General features: G+C 36.6%; 1 protein-coding gene across 4 annotated transcripts in view; it reads left to right on the forward strand.

Moving 5' to 3' along the window:
* Positions 1–17,427, forward strand: part of hook3 (hook microtubule-tethering protein 3) — a 58,931-nt gene extending 41,504 nt beyond the window's left edge. For 2 of the 4 annotated variants that reach the window (XM_061876692.1, XM_061876695.1), the window contains 14 exons: positions 575–662; positions 774–887; positions 969–1,079; positions 1,598–1,682; positions 1,765–1,828; positions 2,199–2,339; positions 2,588–2,675; positions 5,637–5,671; positions 8,291–8,373; positions 8,438–8,538; positions 8,616–8,720; positions 8,828–8,899; positions 11,132–11,268; positions 15,314–17,427. In XM_061876692.1, the coding sequence (XP_061732676.1) occupies positions 575–662; positions 774–887; positions 969–1,079; positions 1,598–1,682; positions 1,765–1,828; positions 2,199–2,339; positions 2,588–2,675; positions 5,637–5,671; positions 8,291–8,373; positions 8,438–8,538; positions 8,616–8,720; positions 8,828–8,899; positions 11,132–11,268; positions 15,314–15,329 (1,240 nt within the window). In that variant the 3' untranslated portion in view covers positions 15,330–17,427. Of the gene's footprint in view, positions 1–574; positions 663–773; positions 888–968; positions 1,080–1,597; positions 1,683–1,764; positions 1,829–2,198; positions 2,340–2,587; positions 2,676–5,636; positions 5,672–8,290; positions 8,374–8,437; positions 8,539–8,615; positions 8,721–8,827; positions 8,900–11,131; positions 11,273–11,399 lie in introns of those variants that run through there. The other 2 variants (XM_061876693.1, XM_061876696.1) reach the window with 2 other exon arrangements.
* Positions 17,428–22,064: the final 4,637 nt, after the last annotated feature.

Below are 22,064 nucleotides of genomic sequence, written 5' to 3' on the forward strand. Positions count from 1 at the left end.
GTTAAAAATAACAAAGTATCATAAAAAAGAGGACCAGCTGGACAGTATTGACCCACATATAAAACTGTATATTTTTTTATGAAGATACTGGCAAGAGAAATATGATTGAGTCAAATACAAATTCATTTTTTTATGTCTTCATTACAAGCTGTAAAGCGCTTTGAGTGTCTAGAAAAGCGCCATATAAATAGAATCCATGATTGTTGTTTTTAGGGTCACAGGTAAGCTGAAGCCTATCCCACTAGATTCGGGCGAGACGCTGGGTAAATATTTATTGTTAGTGAGAATATCATCCAATGATGCCTTATGTCATTTTTGGGTATATTTTCTATTATTTCATATAATGAAAACAAAAAGTGGATTAAGGACTTGGACATGGAACATCATTTTCCACTGGATTGTCACTGAAGTATAATTATATTGGTGGAAAATCACAATTTTAGTATGTGTGTGTTTGAGGTTAATTGCATTTAAAATTGCATTTAATATATACCAGAAATATGAGCTAAAAATCTCTGTCTTGTAGTAAACACCCAATTTATACTAAATTATTGTTATTATTTTATTTAACCAGGCATTCATCCGACAAAGTGTCAAAGCTTGAGGGCACAGTAGATCACTACAAGAAGAAATTGGAGGACATGGGACTTCTCAGAAGACAGGTACATGCTTAAAAAAAATGCTGATCCACCCAAACATTTATTTGTGTTGTTCTTGGACAACATCAATTATCTTGTGCGTGACAATAACATTTTGTGTCCATTTGTTTCCAGACTAAGCTCTTGGAGGAGAAAAACACAGTATTAATGGAGACCAACATTAGTTTGGAAGAAGAGATAAGAAAAGCTAATGCTACTAAGGGACAGCTGGAGACCTATAAGAGACAGGTCGACTAATGTTGCCTCTTACATGTGTTACACGCTATGTACATGAATATTATAAACCATCTTTCTTCACACTGTGTGCAGGTGGTTGAACTTCAGAACAGACTTTCCGAAGAATCGAAAAAGGCAGATAAGAACGAGTTTGAGTACAAACGAGTCAAAGAGAAAGTAGAGGCTCTACAAAAAGAAAAAGATGTATGTACAGCTGCAGTGATTAAAAATACTTAAAATTCTGCATTTGCCATCGAGTTCGGAAAAATACCCTGGGGAAAAAAATGCCCCTCTTGAAAACAGTAAAAGAAAACTATTTATACATGTTGTTTTTGCTTGTGATGAGCAAAAACATATATTAAAGATACAATTCAAAATTGTCTTGGTAAGATTTCTTGAAATACGACTTTATATTTAGGCTTTAAAAACTGAAGTGATGTAGAAATTAGCAATGTTAAGCTATACTCACTAGTATTGTCAAGTTGTATGTCTTATAACAAACTTTTAATGCTCAAAATTAGTTTTTTTTCCCTCAGAAGATCTATTGCCTGAAAACAAGTTATTTTGTCTTGCTGAAAAAATATTTTAGAATGATTATGAATTGGATTAAATTGATTTAGATATTTTGACAAAAAATTTGAATTATATACTTGGTGAAATTGTGAGTTTTTCCAGTATGTAATGTTAACCGGTGATGACAATGTTCATGTGAATCTGTGTAGCGAATGCGAACGGAGAGAGACTCTTTGAAGGAGACCATCGAGGAGCTGCATTGTGTCCAAGCTCAGGCGGGACAGCTTACATCAGGTACAGTATTTAAAAACAAACAGCCAATACATGAGCTAGAGGTGGATAATTGTACATGACAATTCTTTTTCAATGTGCCAAGGTCTGCTCCCTGCACTAAGCAGCACTGATTCGCTGGCAGCTGAGATAACAACGCCTGAGATAAGGTCAGTTGAGATTTTCTAGTGCCATCTGCTGGTTTATGTTCATTTTGCCGTTTAGGATTTATAGGTCGGGCCTAAAAATATCTGCTTCTTAACTGATTTATGTAATCGCAACATGTGAGTTACACCAGCCCGTGCGTTGCTTTCCAAAGGGGCTGTTTTTTGGTGCTGGAAGCATTCCATACCCTAAAATGTGTTGCTTGATTTCCCCCACAAAAGTGGTAACAATTGTTTCTTTCACTTTTAATCCCATCAAACATATTGGCAGTTATTATGGCAGAAAATGAAGTGGTAAAAAAGAAGGGCTTACAGCTGCCAGGTAAAAAGAGCCTAGTTCTTTGTGTAATTACGTCTCTGATGCCTATTTACACAGGGAGCATTTAATTCGTCTTCAGCACGAGAACAAAATGCTAAAACTGGCCCAGGAAGGATCGGATAACGAAAAGATTGCATTGCTGCAGAGTCTGTTGGAGGATGCCAATCGAAGGAAAAGTGAACTGGAGACAGAAAACAGGTCAGCAAAGGGCTTAAAAACATGTCACGGATCTATGCATTAAATTTTTCTCAGTAGTTTTATTTAAATTCAAGCCTTCCATTTTTGACTGTTTGTCCCTTTTGCCAATATTGGGAATAAATGTTTCCTTCTCCAGCAATACTTTCACTATTAGTTTAAATTAGTAATGTTTTAGCCTTTTATTTGACACTGTCAGGCTGTTAGCTCTCTGCCGTGTTACAACTATGTTGTCCAATGTGGCTTTGTAGGTTAACCAATCAGCGCTTGATGGAGGAGCAGAGCCAAATAGAGGAACTACAGAAGACGCTTCAAGAACAAGGCTCTAAAGCAGATGATGTACGTAATAATTTTTGCATGTTCTCCCCGTAACTGTGTGGGTTCTCTACGGGGACTCTGGCTTCTTCCCACCTCCAAAGACATGCACTTGGTTATTCGGCTGATTGGCAACACTAAATTGGCCTTAGAGTGTGAATGTGGGTGTGTATGGCTGCCCTTCTATCGGTGACTTGTCCAGGGTGTAGCCTGCCTTCCGCTCGAGTGCAGCTGGATCAGGCTTGCGACCCCGAGAGGGACCAGCGGTGGAACATGGACAGATGGATGGATGAATATTTTATAACTGTACACATTTCTGCCAGTCATATCTGGAGTTTGATTGCAAAATTATTAATAAAGATTTTAAATATGATAAAAAAACATTTTTAAGATGCAGCTATTGCGAGTCACCGTTGTAGCATTCAAAGCCCTCTATAGTTACTTCAAAACCCTCCATCAACGTTTATATACACACTGCGAGTATATGTATGTTTATATATATATATATATATATATATATATATAAACCCCGTTTCCATATGAGTTGGGAAATTGTGTTAGGGGTAAATATAAACGGAATACAATGATTTGCAAATCATTTCCAACCCATATTCAGTTGAATATGCTACATGAAACAAGAATGGGAAATAATTTCACTTTCAAAGCTTCAACAATTAGTTTCCTCAGTTCCCAAACGTTTAATGAGTGTTGTTAAAAGAAAAGATGATGTAACACAGTAGTGAACATGCCCTTTCCCAACTACTTTGGCACGTATTGCAGCCATGAAATTCTAAGTTAATTGTTATTTGCAAACAAAACAACTAAGTTTATGAGTTTGAACATCAAATATTTTATCTTTGTAGTGCATTGATTTGAGTATGAGTTGAAAAGGATTTGCAAATCATCGTATTCCGTTTATATTTACATCTAACACAATTTCCCAACTCAAATGGAAACGGGATTTGTATACATATATATGTGTATAAATATGTATATATGTATATGAATATACTGTATATATGTGTATGTGTGTGTGTGTATATATATATATATATATATATATATATTGTGTTGGCCCTGCGATGAGGTGGCGACTTGTCCAGGGTGTACCCCGCCTTCCGCCCGATTGTAGCTGAGATAGGCGCCAGTGCCTCCCGCGACCCCAAAAGGGAACAAGCGGTCGAAAATGGATGGATGGATATATATATATATATATATATATATATATATATATATATATATATATATATATATATATATATATATATATATATGTATATATATGTATAAATAATAAATATATATATATATATATTTTTGTGTCTATGTATATATGTATGTGTATATGTATATATGTATGTGTAGATATATGTGTACACATATATTAATGTATATATGTATGTATGTATGTATGTATATATATGTGTAGATATATCCATCCATCCATTTTCTACCGCTTATTCCCTTTTGGGGTCGCGGGGGGCGCTGGCGCCTATCTCAGCTACAATCGGGCGGGAGGCGGGGTACACCCTGGACAAGTCGCCACCTCATCGCAGGGCCAACACAGATAGACAGACAACATTCACACTCACATTCACACACTAGGGTCAATTTAGTGTTGCCAATCAACCTATCCCCAGGTGCATGTCTTTGGAAGTGGGAGGAAGCCGGAGTACCCGGAGGGAACCCACGCATTCACGGGGAGAACATGCAAACTCCACACAGAAAGATCCCGAGCCTGGATTTGAACCCAGGACTGCAGGAACTTCGTATTGTGAGGCAGACGCACTAACCCCTCTGCCACCGTGAAGCCTGTGTAGATATATATGTACACATATATTAATGTATATATGTATGTATTTATATATATATATGTACATTTATGCATATATATGTATGTGTGTATATATATATGTATACATATATATCTGTATATTTGTATGTATATGAATATACTGTATATATGTCACGTGTATGTATATATACGTAAATATGTATATGTATAAATATTTATGTATATATTTGTATGTATATATGTATGTATATATACATGCATGTGTGCGTGTACACAGTATATGTATAAATATGTATATGTATATACGTATGTATGTATGTATATATATGTATATATATATATATATATATATGTATGTGTATATATATATATGTGTGTATATATATATTTATGTATGTATGTGTATATATATATATATATATATATATATATATATATATATATGTATGTGTGTATGCATGTATGGTAACAGACCCGTTCATAATTATATAATATGTTCAATTTTTACCGAATTTTGATCATTGGACACATTTCTTTAGCGCATACATTTCTGTTTCAATAAAAAACAAAACATTCATAACACATTAAAACACACGGACGTACCAAAAATTGGTATGATGTTGTTATGCTATTAATAGATTCCCAGGTACCAAGAATTTGTACCGTATCAATTCAAATGTGAAAGGTACCCATCCCTAACAAGGACATTCTCTTGAGGATAGCAAATATTCTATAAAATAATATATAATATAAAATATATTAGTTTTGCAGTTTCAAATTTTTGTGCTTTGTCTCACTCAACTATTATCCTTTTACCAGACCTTTGTAACCTAAAGGCTGTGTTCTTGTGTACTGCTGTTCTGCATAATGGCAGGCCTCACCACTACCTGACTACTATCTATTTTAAAACATACGATTCCACTTTGCTTATCCTTTCTTCAATATTGCCCCGTTACTTTACCAACACAAAATTAAAACAACTTTTCCGTATCAGCCGAAGTGGAAAATCACACACAAACAGTTTAAAAAAAAAAAAAACAATATAAGTCTATGAAGCCTACTCGGATGAGAGGCGAAACGTTATCTAAGACAAACCAAAGAGTCCAGCTGCGATCGATTGAATGTCCTGAAATTACAATTACCAGGATGAATGACAACAGTCATAGAAAGATTTCTCTTTTATGTTTCAGTCCTCCAGTTTGAAGAAGAAGTACGAGGAGCACATGTAAGTAATCAGACCTGTAGATATACAAACCCCGTTTCCATATGAGTTGGGAAATTGTGTTAGATGTAAATATAAACGGAATACAAAGATTTGCAAATCATTTTCAACCTATATTTAGTTGAATATGCTACAAAGACAACATATTTGATGTTCAAACTGATTAACATTTTTTTTTTTTGCAAATAATCATTAACTTTAGAATTTGATGCCAGCAACACATGACAAATAAGTTGGGAAAGGTGGCAATAAATACTGGTAAAGTTGAGGAATGCTCATCAAACCCTTATTTGGAACATCCCACAAGTGTGCAGGCTAATTGGGAACAGGTGGGTGCCATGATTGGGTATAAAAACAGCTTCCCAAAAAATGCTCAGTCTTTCACAAGAAAGGGTGGGGCGAGGTACACCCCTTTGTCCACAACTGCGTGAGCAAATAATCAAACAGTTTAAGAACAACGTTTCTCAAAGTGCAATTGCAAGAAATGTAGGGATTTCAACATCTACAGTCCAAAATATCATCAAAAGGTTCAGAAAATCTGGAGAAATCCCTTCACGTAAGCGGCCTGGCCGGAAACCAACATTGAATGACCATGACCTTTGATCCCTCAGACGGCACTGTATCCAAAACCGACATCAATCTCTAAAGGATATCACCACATGGGCTCAGGAACACTTCAGAAAACCACTGTCACTAAATACAGTTGATCGCTACATCTGTAAGTGCAAGTTAAAGCTCTACTATGCAAAGCTAAAGCCATTTATCAACAACATCCAGAAACGCCGCCGGCTTCTTTGGGCCCGAGATCATCTAAGATGGACTGATGTAAAGTGGAAAAGTGTTCTGTGGTCTGACGAGTCCACATTTCAAATTGTTTTTGGAAATATTAGACATGGTGTCATCCGGACCAAAGGAGAAGTGAACCATCCAGACTGTTATCGACGCAAAGTTCAAAAGCCAGCATCTGTAATGGTATGGGGGTGCATTTGTGCCCAAGGCATTGGTAACTTACACATCTGTGAAGACACCATTAATGCTGAAAGGTACATACAGGTTTTGGAACAATGTATGCTGCCATCTAAGCGCCGTCTTTTTAATGGACGCCCCTGCTTATTTAACCAAGACAATGCCAAGCCACATTCAGCACATGTTACAACAGCGCGGCTTCATAAAAAAAAAGTGCGGGTACTTTCCTGGCCCGCCTGCAGTCCAGACCTGTCTCCCATCAAAAATGTGTGGCGCATTGTGAAGCGTAAAATACGACAGCGGAGACCCCGGACTGTTGAACGACTGAAGCTCTACATGAAACAAGAATGGGAAAAAAATTCCACTTTCAAAGCTTCAACAATTAGTTTCCTCAGTTCCCAAACGTTTGAGTGTTTTTAAAAGAAAAGGCGATGTTCTTTTGAACATGCGTATAATTACAATATAATAATACATCACATATTTCCAGTTATTTCATTACAGCATGTATGGAAAGGAGTAGGAAAAAGTTGAGCCTATTTAATCCTACTATTTTTTGTATCACAGCAGTTTTAACCCATTTGTTTGGAAAAAATAAATGAGTAAATTATTATACAATGAGTAAGTAAACATGCCCTTTCCTAACTACTTTGACACATGTTGCAGCCATGAAATTCTAAGTTAATTATTATTTGCAAAAAAAAATAAAGTTTATGAGTTTGAACATCAAATATCTTGTCTTTGTAGCATATTCAACTGAATATGGGTTTTAAAAGGATTTGCAAATCATTGTATTCCGTTTATATTTACATTCAACACAATTTCCCAATTCATATGGAAACGAGGTTTGTACATTATAGAAAATTTTGTATTTAGACAAAGCAGTTGGACAAGATCACCATATCAATCTTAGTTCATCACAAAAATAAGGATGTCCGATAATATTGATCGACGGATATTGGCCAAAATTTTTTATATTGGATCATATCGGTTTTGTTTTTTCCTGGGGATGGCGTGGCGTAGTTGGGAGAGTGGCCGTGCCAGCAACCTGAGGGTTCCTGGTTTAAGCCCCACCTTCTACCAACCTCGTCACATCCGTTGTGTCCTTGAGCGAGACACTTCACCCTTGCTCCTGATGGGTGGTGGTTAGGGCAGCTCCCGCCATCAGTGTGTGAATGTGTGTGTGAATGGGTGAATGTGGAAATATTGTCAAAGCGTACCTTGAAGGTAGAAAAGCGCTATACAAGTATAACCCATTTTACCATATTTTTTTTCCTGCTGATATCATATCAGCAAACCGTATCAAACTCCACAGAGCAACGAGCTTGCTGCTGTGTAAAATACTTTGGGTTATACAAAATATAATTTGCAATATAAGTGTGAAGCACTTATGTGAGTCATTCACATCATAAGTTTACATGTGTAAATTTATTTCATTTCCTTTTTTAAAGAAAATATTTTATCTAATTAATCATTTCTATGATTGTATTTGTACGTAGTCTCATACTTCGTACTGTACTTTGCTCATATGCAAATAATTAAGCCACATAAAGATGTGAAGCTTTACAAATTGTGTTATTTATATTCTTATTTGTGAATTTATTTAAAACTAACCTATCTTACTTGTTGATAGTAGAAGATGTGTGCTTTCCTTTCCAGGGAGAAAGTACGGCAGTTGAACAATGAGTTACTGAAGAAGAACACCTATATCGATGAGATGGAACCCAAATACACTGCAAGCTGTGAGTTTGAAGTGGATGTTTATGAATATTACTCAAATGTTAAATATTTGTCCTGCTCTGGTAGCTCAACGAGTGGATGAGCTGGAAGACGCCTTGAAAAAGAAAGATGACGAGATGAAACAGATGGAGGAGAGATATAAAAAATACTTGGAGAAAGCCAAGAGTGTAGGAGTATTTTTACATGTTGGCTATGAGCAGATACCAGGAAGCATGTGTGACTCAGGACTTCATTTGCTCCTCAGGTGATTCGCACCTTGGATCCTAAGCAGAACCAGGGATCTGGTCCAGAAGTTCAGGTCTTGAAGAACCAACTGCAGGAGAAAGAGCGGATGTTACATTCCTTGGAGGTCATTCAAAAAGAAAAGACTGGACTCACATATTAAACTGTTTTTAAAATACCTGTACTACAGATTAGTTTATTTTTTGTCAACGGTTGTGGTTTTCTTCCCAACAGAAAGAGATGGACAAGACAAAAGGCCAGAGGGACAATGAGGAGAAACTAATTGTATCAGCTTGGTACAATATGGTAAGATGTTTTTTACATGAATGTATTTGTAACACCCATTACGTGTTGGGCTCAAAATGCTTTGCAACCTGTATGTAAAAAAGTATAATCCTGCGACACAATGATTTAGCTGCTACATCCTTGAAGATGTTGTGCTTGATTGCAGCCATGTTTTTCAACCAATCTTGGTTGGTTGGTGTCAGTTTCTTTTGAACATGCGTATAATTACAATATAATAATACATCACATATTTCCAGTTATTTCATTACAGCATGTATGGAAAGGAGTAGGAAAAAGTTGAGCCTATTTAATCCTACCATTTTTTGTATCACAGCAGTTTTAACCCATTTGTTTGGAAAAAATAAATGACTAAATTATTATACAATGAGTAAGTAAGTAATTATTAAATACATAAGTAAACAATAATTAAACTTCTCAATAATACATATAAAAATAATTTAAGGTATACCTATCGTTGTGTAATTCAGTGCTTCTCAAATATTTTCTGTTACGCCCCCATAGGAAGAAGAAAACATATTGTGCCCCTCCCCCACTCTTCACAGCGAATGTAAATAGTATCATTTGTAGGGATGTATAGATGTTGTAGATACTGCTATATTGCTGTTTCAAAATCTTCCCAATAATGTCGTGATGTGTGACGGTATCAAACAAAAACTTTGTGAGTGTAGTTTTTTTCTGGCGCTTTTGCATTGGTTGTTCTGAAATTTTTATACATCTCCAATTCTTTCTTTTATTGGTAGCCCAGCTAAATGTGACTCACTGTATTAGCGACACTATAATTTGTACCAACATGCCTTTTTTAAATGAACTATTCAACAAGCGTCCGTCTTTTTTTTTTTGTTACGCGTCCCTTTCAGACTAGACCATGACACAAGGACTGTAACTCTTAACAGACAAACCAACTGTGCCGAAAACATAACCTCTCTGGCGGAGCCACGTTCATCTCAAGCGTTCAAAGCCAAAACAGACTTGCCCAAGGGAAATTATATCTAAAAAAAGCGAGGCTAAATATCAATTTGTGAGGTATTTTAATTAATAAAAATTTAATTTCGAGTTAACTTTTCTGAGAAACTCCATTTTCCAAACTGATATGTAAAATGTCCACTGCAGAGGACACTGTTTCTCAGAAAGTAAAGGTTGAAAGACACTAAACTATTGTTTTACTTACACTTGTTACACTGGATGTTTACATTGGCACTTAAAGACACTCAAAAATAGTTTGTATTTGCTTGCAATGCTGGATGTTTCTGCACTATTCTTTGCACTTTAAAATACTTGTCTTATAAATATGATTGGAACATTCAAACATTATGTTTGTGTTCAATTACAGTGGGTGTTTTTATCCTAAACATTCAAGCCACTTCATTTTACACACTATCCTTTTGAGGTCTTTTCTTTTTGACATACGCCACAATAATATCAAATAAAATTGTACCGTGACCTTTTGATCATCCTAAACATCCGTCTAAAAATTGTTCTAAGTACACGTCTGCATAACATTGTACCCTTATTAACATTAAAGAAAACAGAAAAAGAAATATAGATCAACTTACAACAAAGAATAACATTTACTTGGAGCACAATATACAGAACACCTTAACCTACAAAACCAAAATTAATAAAACAATTTGCTGATTTTTTTGTAATTTAAAATGAGGAAGTCAGGATTAATGGCTACAATAGTAGTGCACATTATGCGGATCACATGGGCCTTACCATTTGAGAAGGACAGGGTCTTATTGAACGGATGTGCGCTTGTCAGTCCCCTAAACAAGTGCTGATTTGACTAAATTGCGTGTATTCTGTGGATTGTATGGAGTTGTGATGTTGTGGTTGTTTTAAAGGGCTTTATTAATACAGTTTTTTTTTTACAAAACTAATATTTTTGAATTTTGACCATTTTGTGTGCAGCAGTTCAGGAGTTGAAGGGTTGGGTTACACAAAAACATAAGTTTCTTTAATCAGCCATAAAATAGAGGGCTGACTTCCAGATGGTTATTAGAAGTTGCTTTGATGAAAACCGAAAACCATGTCACAAAACCCTAATAAGATTCACCCAAACCGTTCCAGCCCTAATACAGTGCCCACTTCCCCACTGTAACAGATCGCTAGCTACATTAGCATTATTGGGCTGGCAATAACGAATTGTGAGAATACGCTGTGGTATACGAAAACAATAAATTGGCTTCTATTGATTGGGTTGAGCGCTCATCTTCCTTATTGTTTTCCCAGGAATTGATGATCCAGAAGAAAGCGGCTGAGGACCGACTTGCCAAAACAAATTCCAGTCAGTCCTTCCTGGCCCGGCAGAGACAAGCCACCAGTTCACGTCGCACCTACCCAGGCCATGTGCAGCCAGCTACCGCAAGGTAGAGAGGCAGAAAACATGCAACAGCAAAATGACCTTTCAAATCTTTCTTTTCCTCCAATGCAGTACCTTGAATCCCATTGATTTGAACTTCTATTGATTTTCTTTCTTTCCACCCTTCTTCTTGGTCAGATCTGCAAGGTAGAGATGCCAGACAAGACTTGCACCACTTTTATTTCCACTCAAACATTTTTTAACCTGACTCAATCATGATGGCAGACCACTTCTTGTAGTTTAACGGTCTTACTAATAATAGCCTCAAACACTCAACTTCTGACCTTTCTGGGTGATGAATCAATTCCCTGATTTACTTTTTTCATGCATAAATATATTGTACCAGTATTATGTTAACGTCTTAATTTACTTTGTCGTATACAGCACAATCTCCCAAGTCATACAAGTGGGTAAATGGGTTAACTGCATGATTTTCAACAATTGATTGCTCAATATAGCATCTGTTTGCTAAAACAAATGTGCGTCTTAATAGATATGTAGTTAATTGTATTGTTCATATTGTACATGTCTTGTTCTATGTTTATAAGTACAATTTATTTTTTCCAATTCACTGCACATTAAGGGTGTCCAAACTAATTGCACTAAAAGCTGCATACTGAACAGTTGAGGCATGCGTGGGGAATGAGTATGATAATAATAAACATTATCAGGCATGTGAGCATCCTTTAAGAACAAAAAGAGGCAAACTGACTAAAAAGACGAACATTTCGACACAAAGTGTTGCCACTCAAGCCCCGCGAGCATCAAATAGGTTGCAGTCACACAGTGACCAAATATGTCTCATTAGCACTCCAACAAGTCAATAACATCAACAAAGCTCACCTTTGTGGATTCACTCACAGCATAAGACGTTTGTTGGACAAATACAGACAAAGAAGGAGTGGCATAAAACACGTCTCTCTGTGGCAGCATCAAGGAAAGTTGTTCATGCAAACAAACTACGGTGCGTTCAAGGACTTCCGAAATTAGTGCGCCAAATACTCTTATCAGTAATGCATGTTTAATGTCAACTGTGGGATTTCTAAAAATTAGGATGATTTGTATTATGTTTGTCCTCTAACAGAAACCACATTAAAACAAAAATTATTCTTTTCCCCCATCTTTTTCCATTTTCATACATATTTTTATAACGCTCCAGGGAGCCACTAGGGCGGCACTAAACAACCGCTTGTGGCTCGAAAGCCGCGAGTTGCCCCACTTTTGTTCAATTGGGCATGTAAGCACACATTGACCGAAAAAAAGAGGAAAACTGACAATAAAAAATACGAAAATTTCAACACAAAGTATTGCCACTCAATCCCCACGAAAAAATATTAAAAATCAAGACTACATTTACTGCAATTCGGTGCATTTCTAAACTATATTTTACCTTTGGATTTATTCTCATCTACCATCTACCTGTCTTTTTAACACTTACATGTACCATATTTAGTGTTTTTCTACTTCATTATCATTGTAAATCCCGCGACCCCAAAGGGAATAAGCGGCAGAAAAATGGATGGATGGATTATCATTTTAAACGTAATGTAAATTAAATAACATGCATGCAAAAAATTCAGAAAACGTTTCCCATTTGGCAACTTCATCCTAAAGCCACACCCCCTCGGGTAATATACTTCCGGTGTTATGACCTCTGTTTACATCCGTCACGTCAAAAACATACTTTCTCACTGGCTACTAATAAATGCTCTGGAACCACAACTGGTTTGGAAATAATAGTGTTCAGATTGTAATCATCCAAAAATGATTAGCAGCAAAGTAGACAGCCGTCAACGTTGTGGCTCGGAAAAAACGCAGGCGACAACAAGTGAGCTAGCTCGATGATGCTAACTATGCCAACTTGCGAGCTTTTTTGGGCGCCCTGTCCTGCATGCAGTGCGGCGTTTAGACAAGAGGAACAGCGAGTACTTGCGGCTGAGGCAAGTGTTCAACATAGTTTTTAAAGATCCCATTCTCTAAATATCGTAGCAGGTTTACATAATTCACCCATGAAAGTTTTGTTTTAATATTTCATTAAAAAAAACGTGGAAGTGATATTTTAACGTGAAAATGTTTAAAGGAGAACATTATCACCACACCTATGTAAACGTCAATATATACCTTGATGTTGCAGAAAAAAGACCATATATTTTTTTAACCGATTTCTGAACTCTAAATGGGTGAATTTTGGTGAATTAAACGCCTTTCTATTATTCGCTCTCAGAGCGATGACGTCACATTGTGACGTCACCTAGGTAGTCAATCCGCCATTTTCTCAAACACATTACAAACATCGAGTCTAATCAGCTCTGTTTTTTTCCGTTTTTTCGACTTTTTTCCGTACCTTGGAGACATCAAACCTCGTCGGTGTGTTGTCGGAGGGTGTAACAACACGATCAGGGACGGATTCAAGTTGACTTACGTGGAGTGTGCATCGATTAGCACGGCATGCTAATTGATGCTAACATGCTATTTAGGCTAGCTGTATGTACATTTGTAGCTATATTTACATCCAGCCTTTCTCTCCACCCACGTTTAATGCCAAACAAACACTTACCAATCGACAGATTTAAATTGCTCCAGTGTCACAAGATGTGAAAGTCCCGATCGTTTGGTCTGCACATTTTACCAGCAATGTTAAGGCAGACATGCCACAGAGATGTATGGATATCTTGCAGATGCATTTCCAACGTTAAAGTCAACGAAATCACAAAGGTGAGTTTTGTTGATGTTATTGACTTATGTGCTAATCAGACATATTTGGTCACGGCATGACTGCCAGCTAATCGATGCTAACATGCTATTTAGGCTAGCTGTATGTACATTTGTAGCTATATTTGCATCCAGCCTTTCTCGCCACCCACATTTAATGCCAAACAAACACTTACCAATCGACAGATTTCAGTTGCTCCAGTGTCACAAGGTGTGAAAGTCCCGATCGTTTGGTCTGCACAGTTTACCGGCGATGCTGAGGAAGACAATCGCCGAATAGCGTCAATAGCTATTCGCTCAATAGCTTCAGTTTCTTCTTCAATTTTGTTTTCGCTATCTGCCTCCACACTCCAACCATCCGTTTCAATAAATGCGTAATCTGTTGAATCGCTTAAACCGCTGAAATCCGAGTCTGAATCTGAGCTAATGTCGCTATATCTTGCTGTGCTGTCTGCCATTTTGGCATCACTAAATGACGTCACAGGAAAATGGACGATGGATTTAAAGATAGTGAAAATCAGGCACTTTAAAGGTCTTTTTTGGGATAATCCATGATGGGTAAAATTTTGAAAAAAACTTCGAAAAATAAAATAAGCCACTGGAAACTGATATTTATTGGTTTTAACCCTTCTGAAATTGTGATAATGTTGCCCTTTAAAAACATGAATTTCCACATTTTTTGCAGATATTTCACATGCCTGCATTGCACAAGCTTTTTGGTATTGGCCATTATCACTTATTACTGCTCTTTTGTCTTGCATTTTTACAATTGGTTTTTTTTTTGTTCGATTTAATTATGACCACAGAATCTATATGCGGAATGCAAAATACTTTGGATAGCCTTGCTGTACAACTTTCTATGATGACATCGAAAAATGCCAACAGACACTTAAGTGATTGTCTGACTCTGACAATTGAGAGTTTTTTCTTTTTTTGCCAAAAACTGTGCCACTTGTGTGACTTTAGAGGTTCCACTGTAATCCGGATGCAATATGTGACATCATCAGGTGTCATAATTGTCCGGTTGGTATTTTAGTGTACCCGTACTGTAGATTCTCATATTGGTGCCAACATGTTAAATAGAACATGCAAACTGAAGGATATATAGAGTTGATTAATCCCCTTTCAAATTGCAATTTTCTGGAATGAAATTGTACAAGATATTGGAATACGTCTTGAGACTATTTGAATATCATCTCCGTTGTCATCCCAAAGTTTGTGGCTCTTTACCTCTTCTTTCTTATTAACCCTCTTAATTTGACATCCGCTTTGCCACAAGTTGCTGCTAACGTTCTCTGCTTTCTGACCGTGATCTCCTGTTCTCAACTCCCCACTGACAGCAATATCCCAGCATGACTGGCACACCAGGCCGGGTCTGTGGCCCGTGCTGGCATCAACCAGGGCCAACTCGAGGCGCGCGATGCATGAATTACCCCGGCTTGCATATCTTTGCGTTGACTGCAAGTAACCCCAGCACCAGCACAGTCAGCACTAACAACCTTCCACTGCTTTGCAATCCCAATACGTGCCAGCAGAGAGCGACGTTGGAAAAGCAAACTCTCATGTTGTCCATGTTTGTTTTATCCTTATCCTAACTCCATCCGTGCCCCCTCATGGACTCACTTTCTGTGCTTCCAACCTGCATCAGGTCTGTTACAACCTTTCTATTACAAAGGCCAGCACAGTGACAGAATACCTCAAATAACAGTTTTTTTCCACATGCTCAGTTGTGAATCGATGTCAGTATTGCAAAAGGAGAACTGCAGTCGTACACCTTCAAGTATTTAAGTACCCCTCTAGTGCTCGTGGTTATGTTAACAATGTAACAAGAAAGCTTTAACCTCACCTTAAAAGGTTGGATTTTTATAGACATAGGATCGGAACATTTTCACACAGGATACAATTATTTTTATTTAAGTTTGTATTCTGCAAACAAATGACTTGGACACCAACTCTCGCTTGTTTTTATGTCCAAGAAACTAAAAAGTAAGCTACAGAGAGAGTGGAAAGAACTTAAAAAACTGCATTAGCTCATGTAGGTTAATGATTATGATAAGATGTTGAAAAACCCAATTTATGAAAATAATCCTAAAATGAATTGATCACAGGTCACCTTTATCATGCAGCAGCATTGTACATTTTGTGTAGCTTTGTCAATGCATATTTATGCTTTTATTTGTGGGGCTTTTGACATTTAAAAGAAGAAGTGGTGACATGCAAATATTTTTGGTTGATGTGATGCGGTTGAGTCCTCCGGTTTTAGTGCCTTTGCAGAGAGGGTTAAGGCGATGCAAGCTGAGAAGGAAAATTGAGTTGCTTTTACTTCTTTTACTCATCATTCTTATACTGTGTATTATTTCATGCAGTGCATATTTTATTATTTATTCTTTTGTGCGGCAGTGTTAGCATTTTATCACCACTTTTAATACTGTTGAATTATCGTCTTATGCAACAGTGGAACGGCACAAAGTGGAACGGTTACTCTTTTTTTTTTCTACAGGAAAACATGATATAAGTCTTTAAAAGGGCCGTTTATTGTTGAATCTTAACGGGAAAAGCACATTTTTACCATTAAATTGTTTTATTGAATTTAATGTTTTGTCCCTTAGGAATGAAATTAAAGTAACTCGTGTATTAAACAATTACTTTGCAGTCAATATTGAGGGGGATACATTCATTCAGTGGAATCTCCAAAACTGACATTTTTCTGTTCTAGGGTTGAACCTAAATTTAAAGCTATAATCAGACTTTGAACATGCCTGATACTTGATTTAAGAAGTGTAACATGAATTTGTGTGTAACTTACATCATTAATTGTATTGCTCATTTTGCACCGAGCAGCCTCTTCTGGTTCTATGGTTATCATCACTGGTGTTTAGACACTTACTGGATTTGCTGACATCGATTAGGACTGAAAGACAACTTTGGAGGTTCCACTGTATTAAAATGAGTCTATTATTCATGACTGATAATTGGGCACACCCATGGGGGTCAGTGTAAATTTTGCGTCGCAAATTAAGCACCTTGTGTTGTCTCAGAGTCACACAAGGGAGACACATTGGTGTTTGATTAGGCAAATATCGTCAGAAAATATATAAGTCCCTGATAGTGTTACTGAACTACTTAACTGTACAAAGAAACACAACACTGCATTAACAAGGCATGGCGTGTGTGTTTGTGTGTGTCGCTCCGTGTTTTTCTACTCATTTGGACAATGACGTTGGAACTAACCTCCTGTTTGCCAAGTTTTCTACCGCTTGTATACAAACACACAATGTACATACTGTAGTGTTCACAGCATAAAGGAGGCCTTCACCACTTTGAGGAAAAGGAAGTGAAAATAGTTTGGATGGATAGCATCTATCTGAAAAGTGTTTGTCCGTTTAAAAAAATGTGCTTCCGACACTGTAAACACTTGGATATGACATTGTAAATAAAGCTTGTATAAGAAAAACCCTGTGTGTGTGGTTATTATTTATACATTTATAATTCATTGAAGATTTTTGTCAGTGTGCTAATAATCTAGCAGTGGTCCTCCCTGCACACGCTGGGGCTCGAACCCACCAAATCATACTAACGATAGTAACCAGGACGAAAAAAAGATGCCAAATGTGCTTCATTTCGGTGGTAAATGAATGCCGACTCAGCTATATTGTGCAAGTAATATTATTGTGTGAATGATGGGATAATTAAACACTGCACTTTAAAAGGTGATTATTTGGCCTACCACTAGTGGCACACGTACCACAGTTTGAGAATTACTGTGTTAGATTAAACATAAATCCGTAAAAGCCAAAGTTGGACTCATTCGTGCATCGGTAAGTCACGTATTTGATTGGTATAACACTGTTGAAACTATGAGAGATGTATTCTTTATTAATACTGTTAAGAATGTTTTCTTGATGCTAACAAATATCACTAAAGACGCTACAATGTGGTCATCTGTGTCGAATAAAGCACTTAGCTTTACCGCACAACAATAAAGATTTTAATTTCTGTTATGAAAATTGACAACGAATACCAACAATCCCAATATTTATTACTAGGACTTAACATGACATTAGTTTATTTGCACAAGCAGGTGTTCGTAATTATATTTAGGCATAGCAGCCACAAAAGATCACAAACTAATGTGATCTCTTGTCCTTTCTTTATGTTTAGTTCTTCTCTCAAATAATACTATTATAAAAGAGAATAAACTTGATTGCATCACAGAAAGTTTCTCAAACAAATTAAATGTTCAAACAAACATTTTACAAAGTGATCGCTGCAGACACAAGCATGGTCAGATTTTATTCCACAGGATGATGATGAAAGTGATATTTTTAAGAGCCATTTCCTTCAACACACTTTTCTTTTTTACCTGGCATAATTACCTTTATGAACAACTTATTTCGAGACTTTATGAAAGCTCTTTCCTATCTGTCTATTTGAATGATTGGAACACCCAGGAACTGAACAACAATACAGCATTTTCTGCTCAAACTCTACACTCACTTTCACTTGTTTTAATGCTTCACTCAAGCTGCTTGACCATCATGTGAATCAAGTCGCAAAGAAAAAAATATGAGTATGACGTGATATGCAACCGTCCTATAGTCCACCCAGATCACCCGAGTGAATAACAAATGATGCCAAAAGTTTTAACTTGAAGAAAATAGTTGTTATACTTGTGAATTGTTTTTTTTTAATTGTATAAAAATATTTTTGTATTTGAAAATTGTTTTTTTAATTTAAGCAAATTGTTTTATACTTGCAAATCATGTCAGAATCAGAATCAGAAATACTTTATTAATCCCCGAGGGGGGTAGTTCTTAACTAAAGAAACTTGTTTTTGTATTTACAAATCGTTTTTTTGTTATTTAAGAAAGGTGTTTTAATAATATTTTTAATTGAATCCATTTTTTATCCATGCAAATCGTTTTGTATTTGAAGAAAATTGTTTTTATAATCAAGAATCATCTTTTTAATTCAAGCAATTAGGGTTTTTTTTCTTCCAAAGTGTTTTTTTTTACTTGCAGAGTATTGCTTTTTTACTTGTGAATCGTTTGTGTGAGTAAAAACATGTTTGTGTAGATTTTTTGCATTAATTTCACTCTGTAATGTTAAATTAATGGTTTTCAATTGATTTGTTCTACCAAATCCCACCTCAAAAAACACATGGCTCTCCATGTTCCACCATAATGAGCAATATTGTATTGCAGTACCGTAGTAGGCCTAAATATTCATGAAAAACAAGGCAAAGGTTGTATTTAATGATACTTTTGGTCACTGTGACATTACACACATATTGAACAGTCACACTGTGTTTAAATAAAGATAATAAAACACTGCACTTAAAAAAGTGATTATTTGGCCTATCATTGGTGGCACACGTACCACAGTTTGAGAATTACTGTGTTAGATTATAAAATAGGTAGTTTTTTTTCTCTACAAAACACTTCTTTGTGGTCTACAAACCCCATTTCCATATGAGTTGGGAAATTGTGTTAGATGTAAATATAAACGGAATACAATGATTTGCAAATCCTTTTCAACCCATATTCAGTTGAATGCACTACAGAGACAAGATATTTGATGTTTAAACTCATAAACTTTTTTTTTTTTTTGCTAATAATAATAATCAACTTAGAATTTCATGGCTGCAACATATGCCTAAATATTTGGGAAAGGGCATGTTCACCACTGTATTACATCACTTTTTCCTTTAACAACACTCAATAAATGTTTGGGAACTGACAAAACTAATTGTTGAAGCTTTGAAAGGGGAATTCTTTACCATTCTTGCTTGATGTACAGCTTAAATTTTTCAACAATTAGTTGTCGTATTTTACGCTTCATAATGCGCCACACATTTTTGATGGGAGACAGGTCTGGACTGCAGGCGGGCTAGGAAAGTACCCGCACTCTTTTACTATGAAGCCACGCTGTTGTAACATGTGGCTTGGCATTGTTTTGCTGAAATAAGCAGGAGCGTCCGTGATAACGTTGCTTGGATGACAACATATGTTGCTCCAAAACCTGTATGGACCATTCAGCATTAATGGTGCCTTCACAGATGTGTAAGTTACCCATGCCTTGGGCACTAATACACCCCCATACCATCACAGATGCTGGCTTTTGGACTTTGCGCCTATAACAAGCCGGATGGTTATTTTCCTCCTGGTTCTGGAGGACACCACGTCCACAGTTTCTAAATATAATTTGAAATGTTGACTCGTCAGACCACAGAACACCTTTCCCCTTTTCATCAGTCCATCTTAGATGAGCTCGGGCCCAGCCAAGACGGCGGCGTTCCTTGGTGATGTTGATAAATGGCTTTCGCTTTGCATAGTAGAGTTTTAACTTGCACTTACAGATGTAGCGACCAACTCTAGTTACTGACAGTGGTTTTACACACTGATGTTGGTTTTTGATGTAGTACCACCTGAGGGACCAAAGGTCCGTAATATCATCGCTTATGTGCAGTGATTTCTCCAGATTCTCGGAAATTTTTGATGATTTTACGGACCGTAGATGGTAAAATCCCTAAATTCCTTGCAATAGCTTGTTGAGAAATGTTGTTCTAAAACTGTTCGACAATTTGCTTCCAAATTGGTGCCCCTCGCCCCATCCTTGTTTGTGAATTACTTAGCATTTGTATTTTTAAGTACTACTTTGGGTAGTGTTTTGCACCGTCTTTGAAGTACCAATCTAATATTGGATAAAACGTAAACGATTCCCATCCCTGGATGGGACCTGTAGTTAGCCAATCACAGTTTTGGTCCACTTATGAAGGATTTCAATGCCAATCTCCTACTGCAGATGTTTATTTTATGTTGTCAAAAAGCATAACATTGTCTGGATAAAATTGTAAGCATTTGACAGTGGTAATGTTTCAAAGTTAACATTAACCGTGGCAGAATTATGCACTAATGTAATCATAATATATAGTAATAACAATACAAGTAACCCTTTCAAACACAATAAAAGTATTCTTTATTAATGTAGTATTTTATACCATTGTAATTGGGAGGTGTATAACAGGGGTCGCCAGTCTTTTTGACTCGGGGGCCGCATTGGGTTGAAAAAATGTTGCCAGCCATATCCATCCATCCATTTCCTACCGCTTATTCCCTTTAGGGTCGCGGGGGGGCGCTGGTGCCTATCACAGCTACAATCGGGCGGAAGGCGGTGTACACCCTGGACAAGTCGCCACCTCATCACAGGGCCAACACAGATAGACAGACAACATTCACACTCACATTCACACACTAGGGACCATTTAGTGTTGCCAATCAACCTATCCCCAGGTGCATGTCTTTGGAGGTGGGAGGAAGCCGGAGTACCCGGAGGGAACCCACGCAGTCAGGGGGAGAACATGCAAACTCCACACAGAAAGATCCCTAGCCCGGGATTGAACCCAGGACTGCAGAACCTTCGTATTGTGAGGCAGACGCACTAACCCCTCTTCCAACGTGAAGCCGCTAGCCACACTGTAAGGAATGACTGTGAAATTTACATAAAAACTTTGTAAAATCAAGTATTGTAACTGCAAAAATATATATTTTTTGTTTAAATTACAGTGAACTTTTATAAACTGTTAAACAGAATGTTTTTGTTATATTTGCAACAACAACATGTGATTAGAATCAAATTTAGTTGTGAAAACTACAAATATTGGTAACAAAAACTGAGAAATATTGTAATACTCATAACAAAACAATTTTGTTAATTTGACATGAAAATATTGTAAAAACTTTAGTTTTAGTCAGTTTGTTTTGAAAAATCCCCTCACCCAAAAATGTGTAAGTCACTTTACAAGTGTATGCTGTACTTTTAACATGATTGATGAAACAATGCAAATTGAGGTAGTAAAAATGTTTTCACACCAAAAAAAAAAATCAATTGTGAACATGAGAGGCTCCCTATAGGCCTATTCATAAACAAAAATATAGGCTACAATTATGATAATTTGTTTGGAAGATTTTTTGTTTCCCTCCTCACCTTAAAGCTATTGGTAAATATGATTGATAAAATAATATTAATAATTGAGGCATTGTGTTATTACCACAGGCTAAACAACCTCCTCTAACCGCAGACTTGTAGTTG

This window comes from Nerophis ophidion, linkage group LG17 (assembly GCF_033978795.1).
Source record: "Nerophis ophidion isolate RoL-2023_Sa linkage group LG17, RoL_Noph_v1.0, whole genome shotgun sequence".
In the NCBI taxonomy this organism is placed as follows: domain Eukaryota; kingdom Metazoa; phylum Chordata; class Actinopteri; order Syngnathiformes; family Syngnathidae; genus Nerophis; species Nerophis ophidion.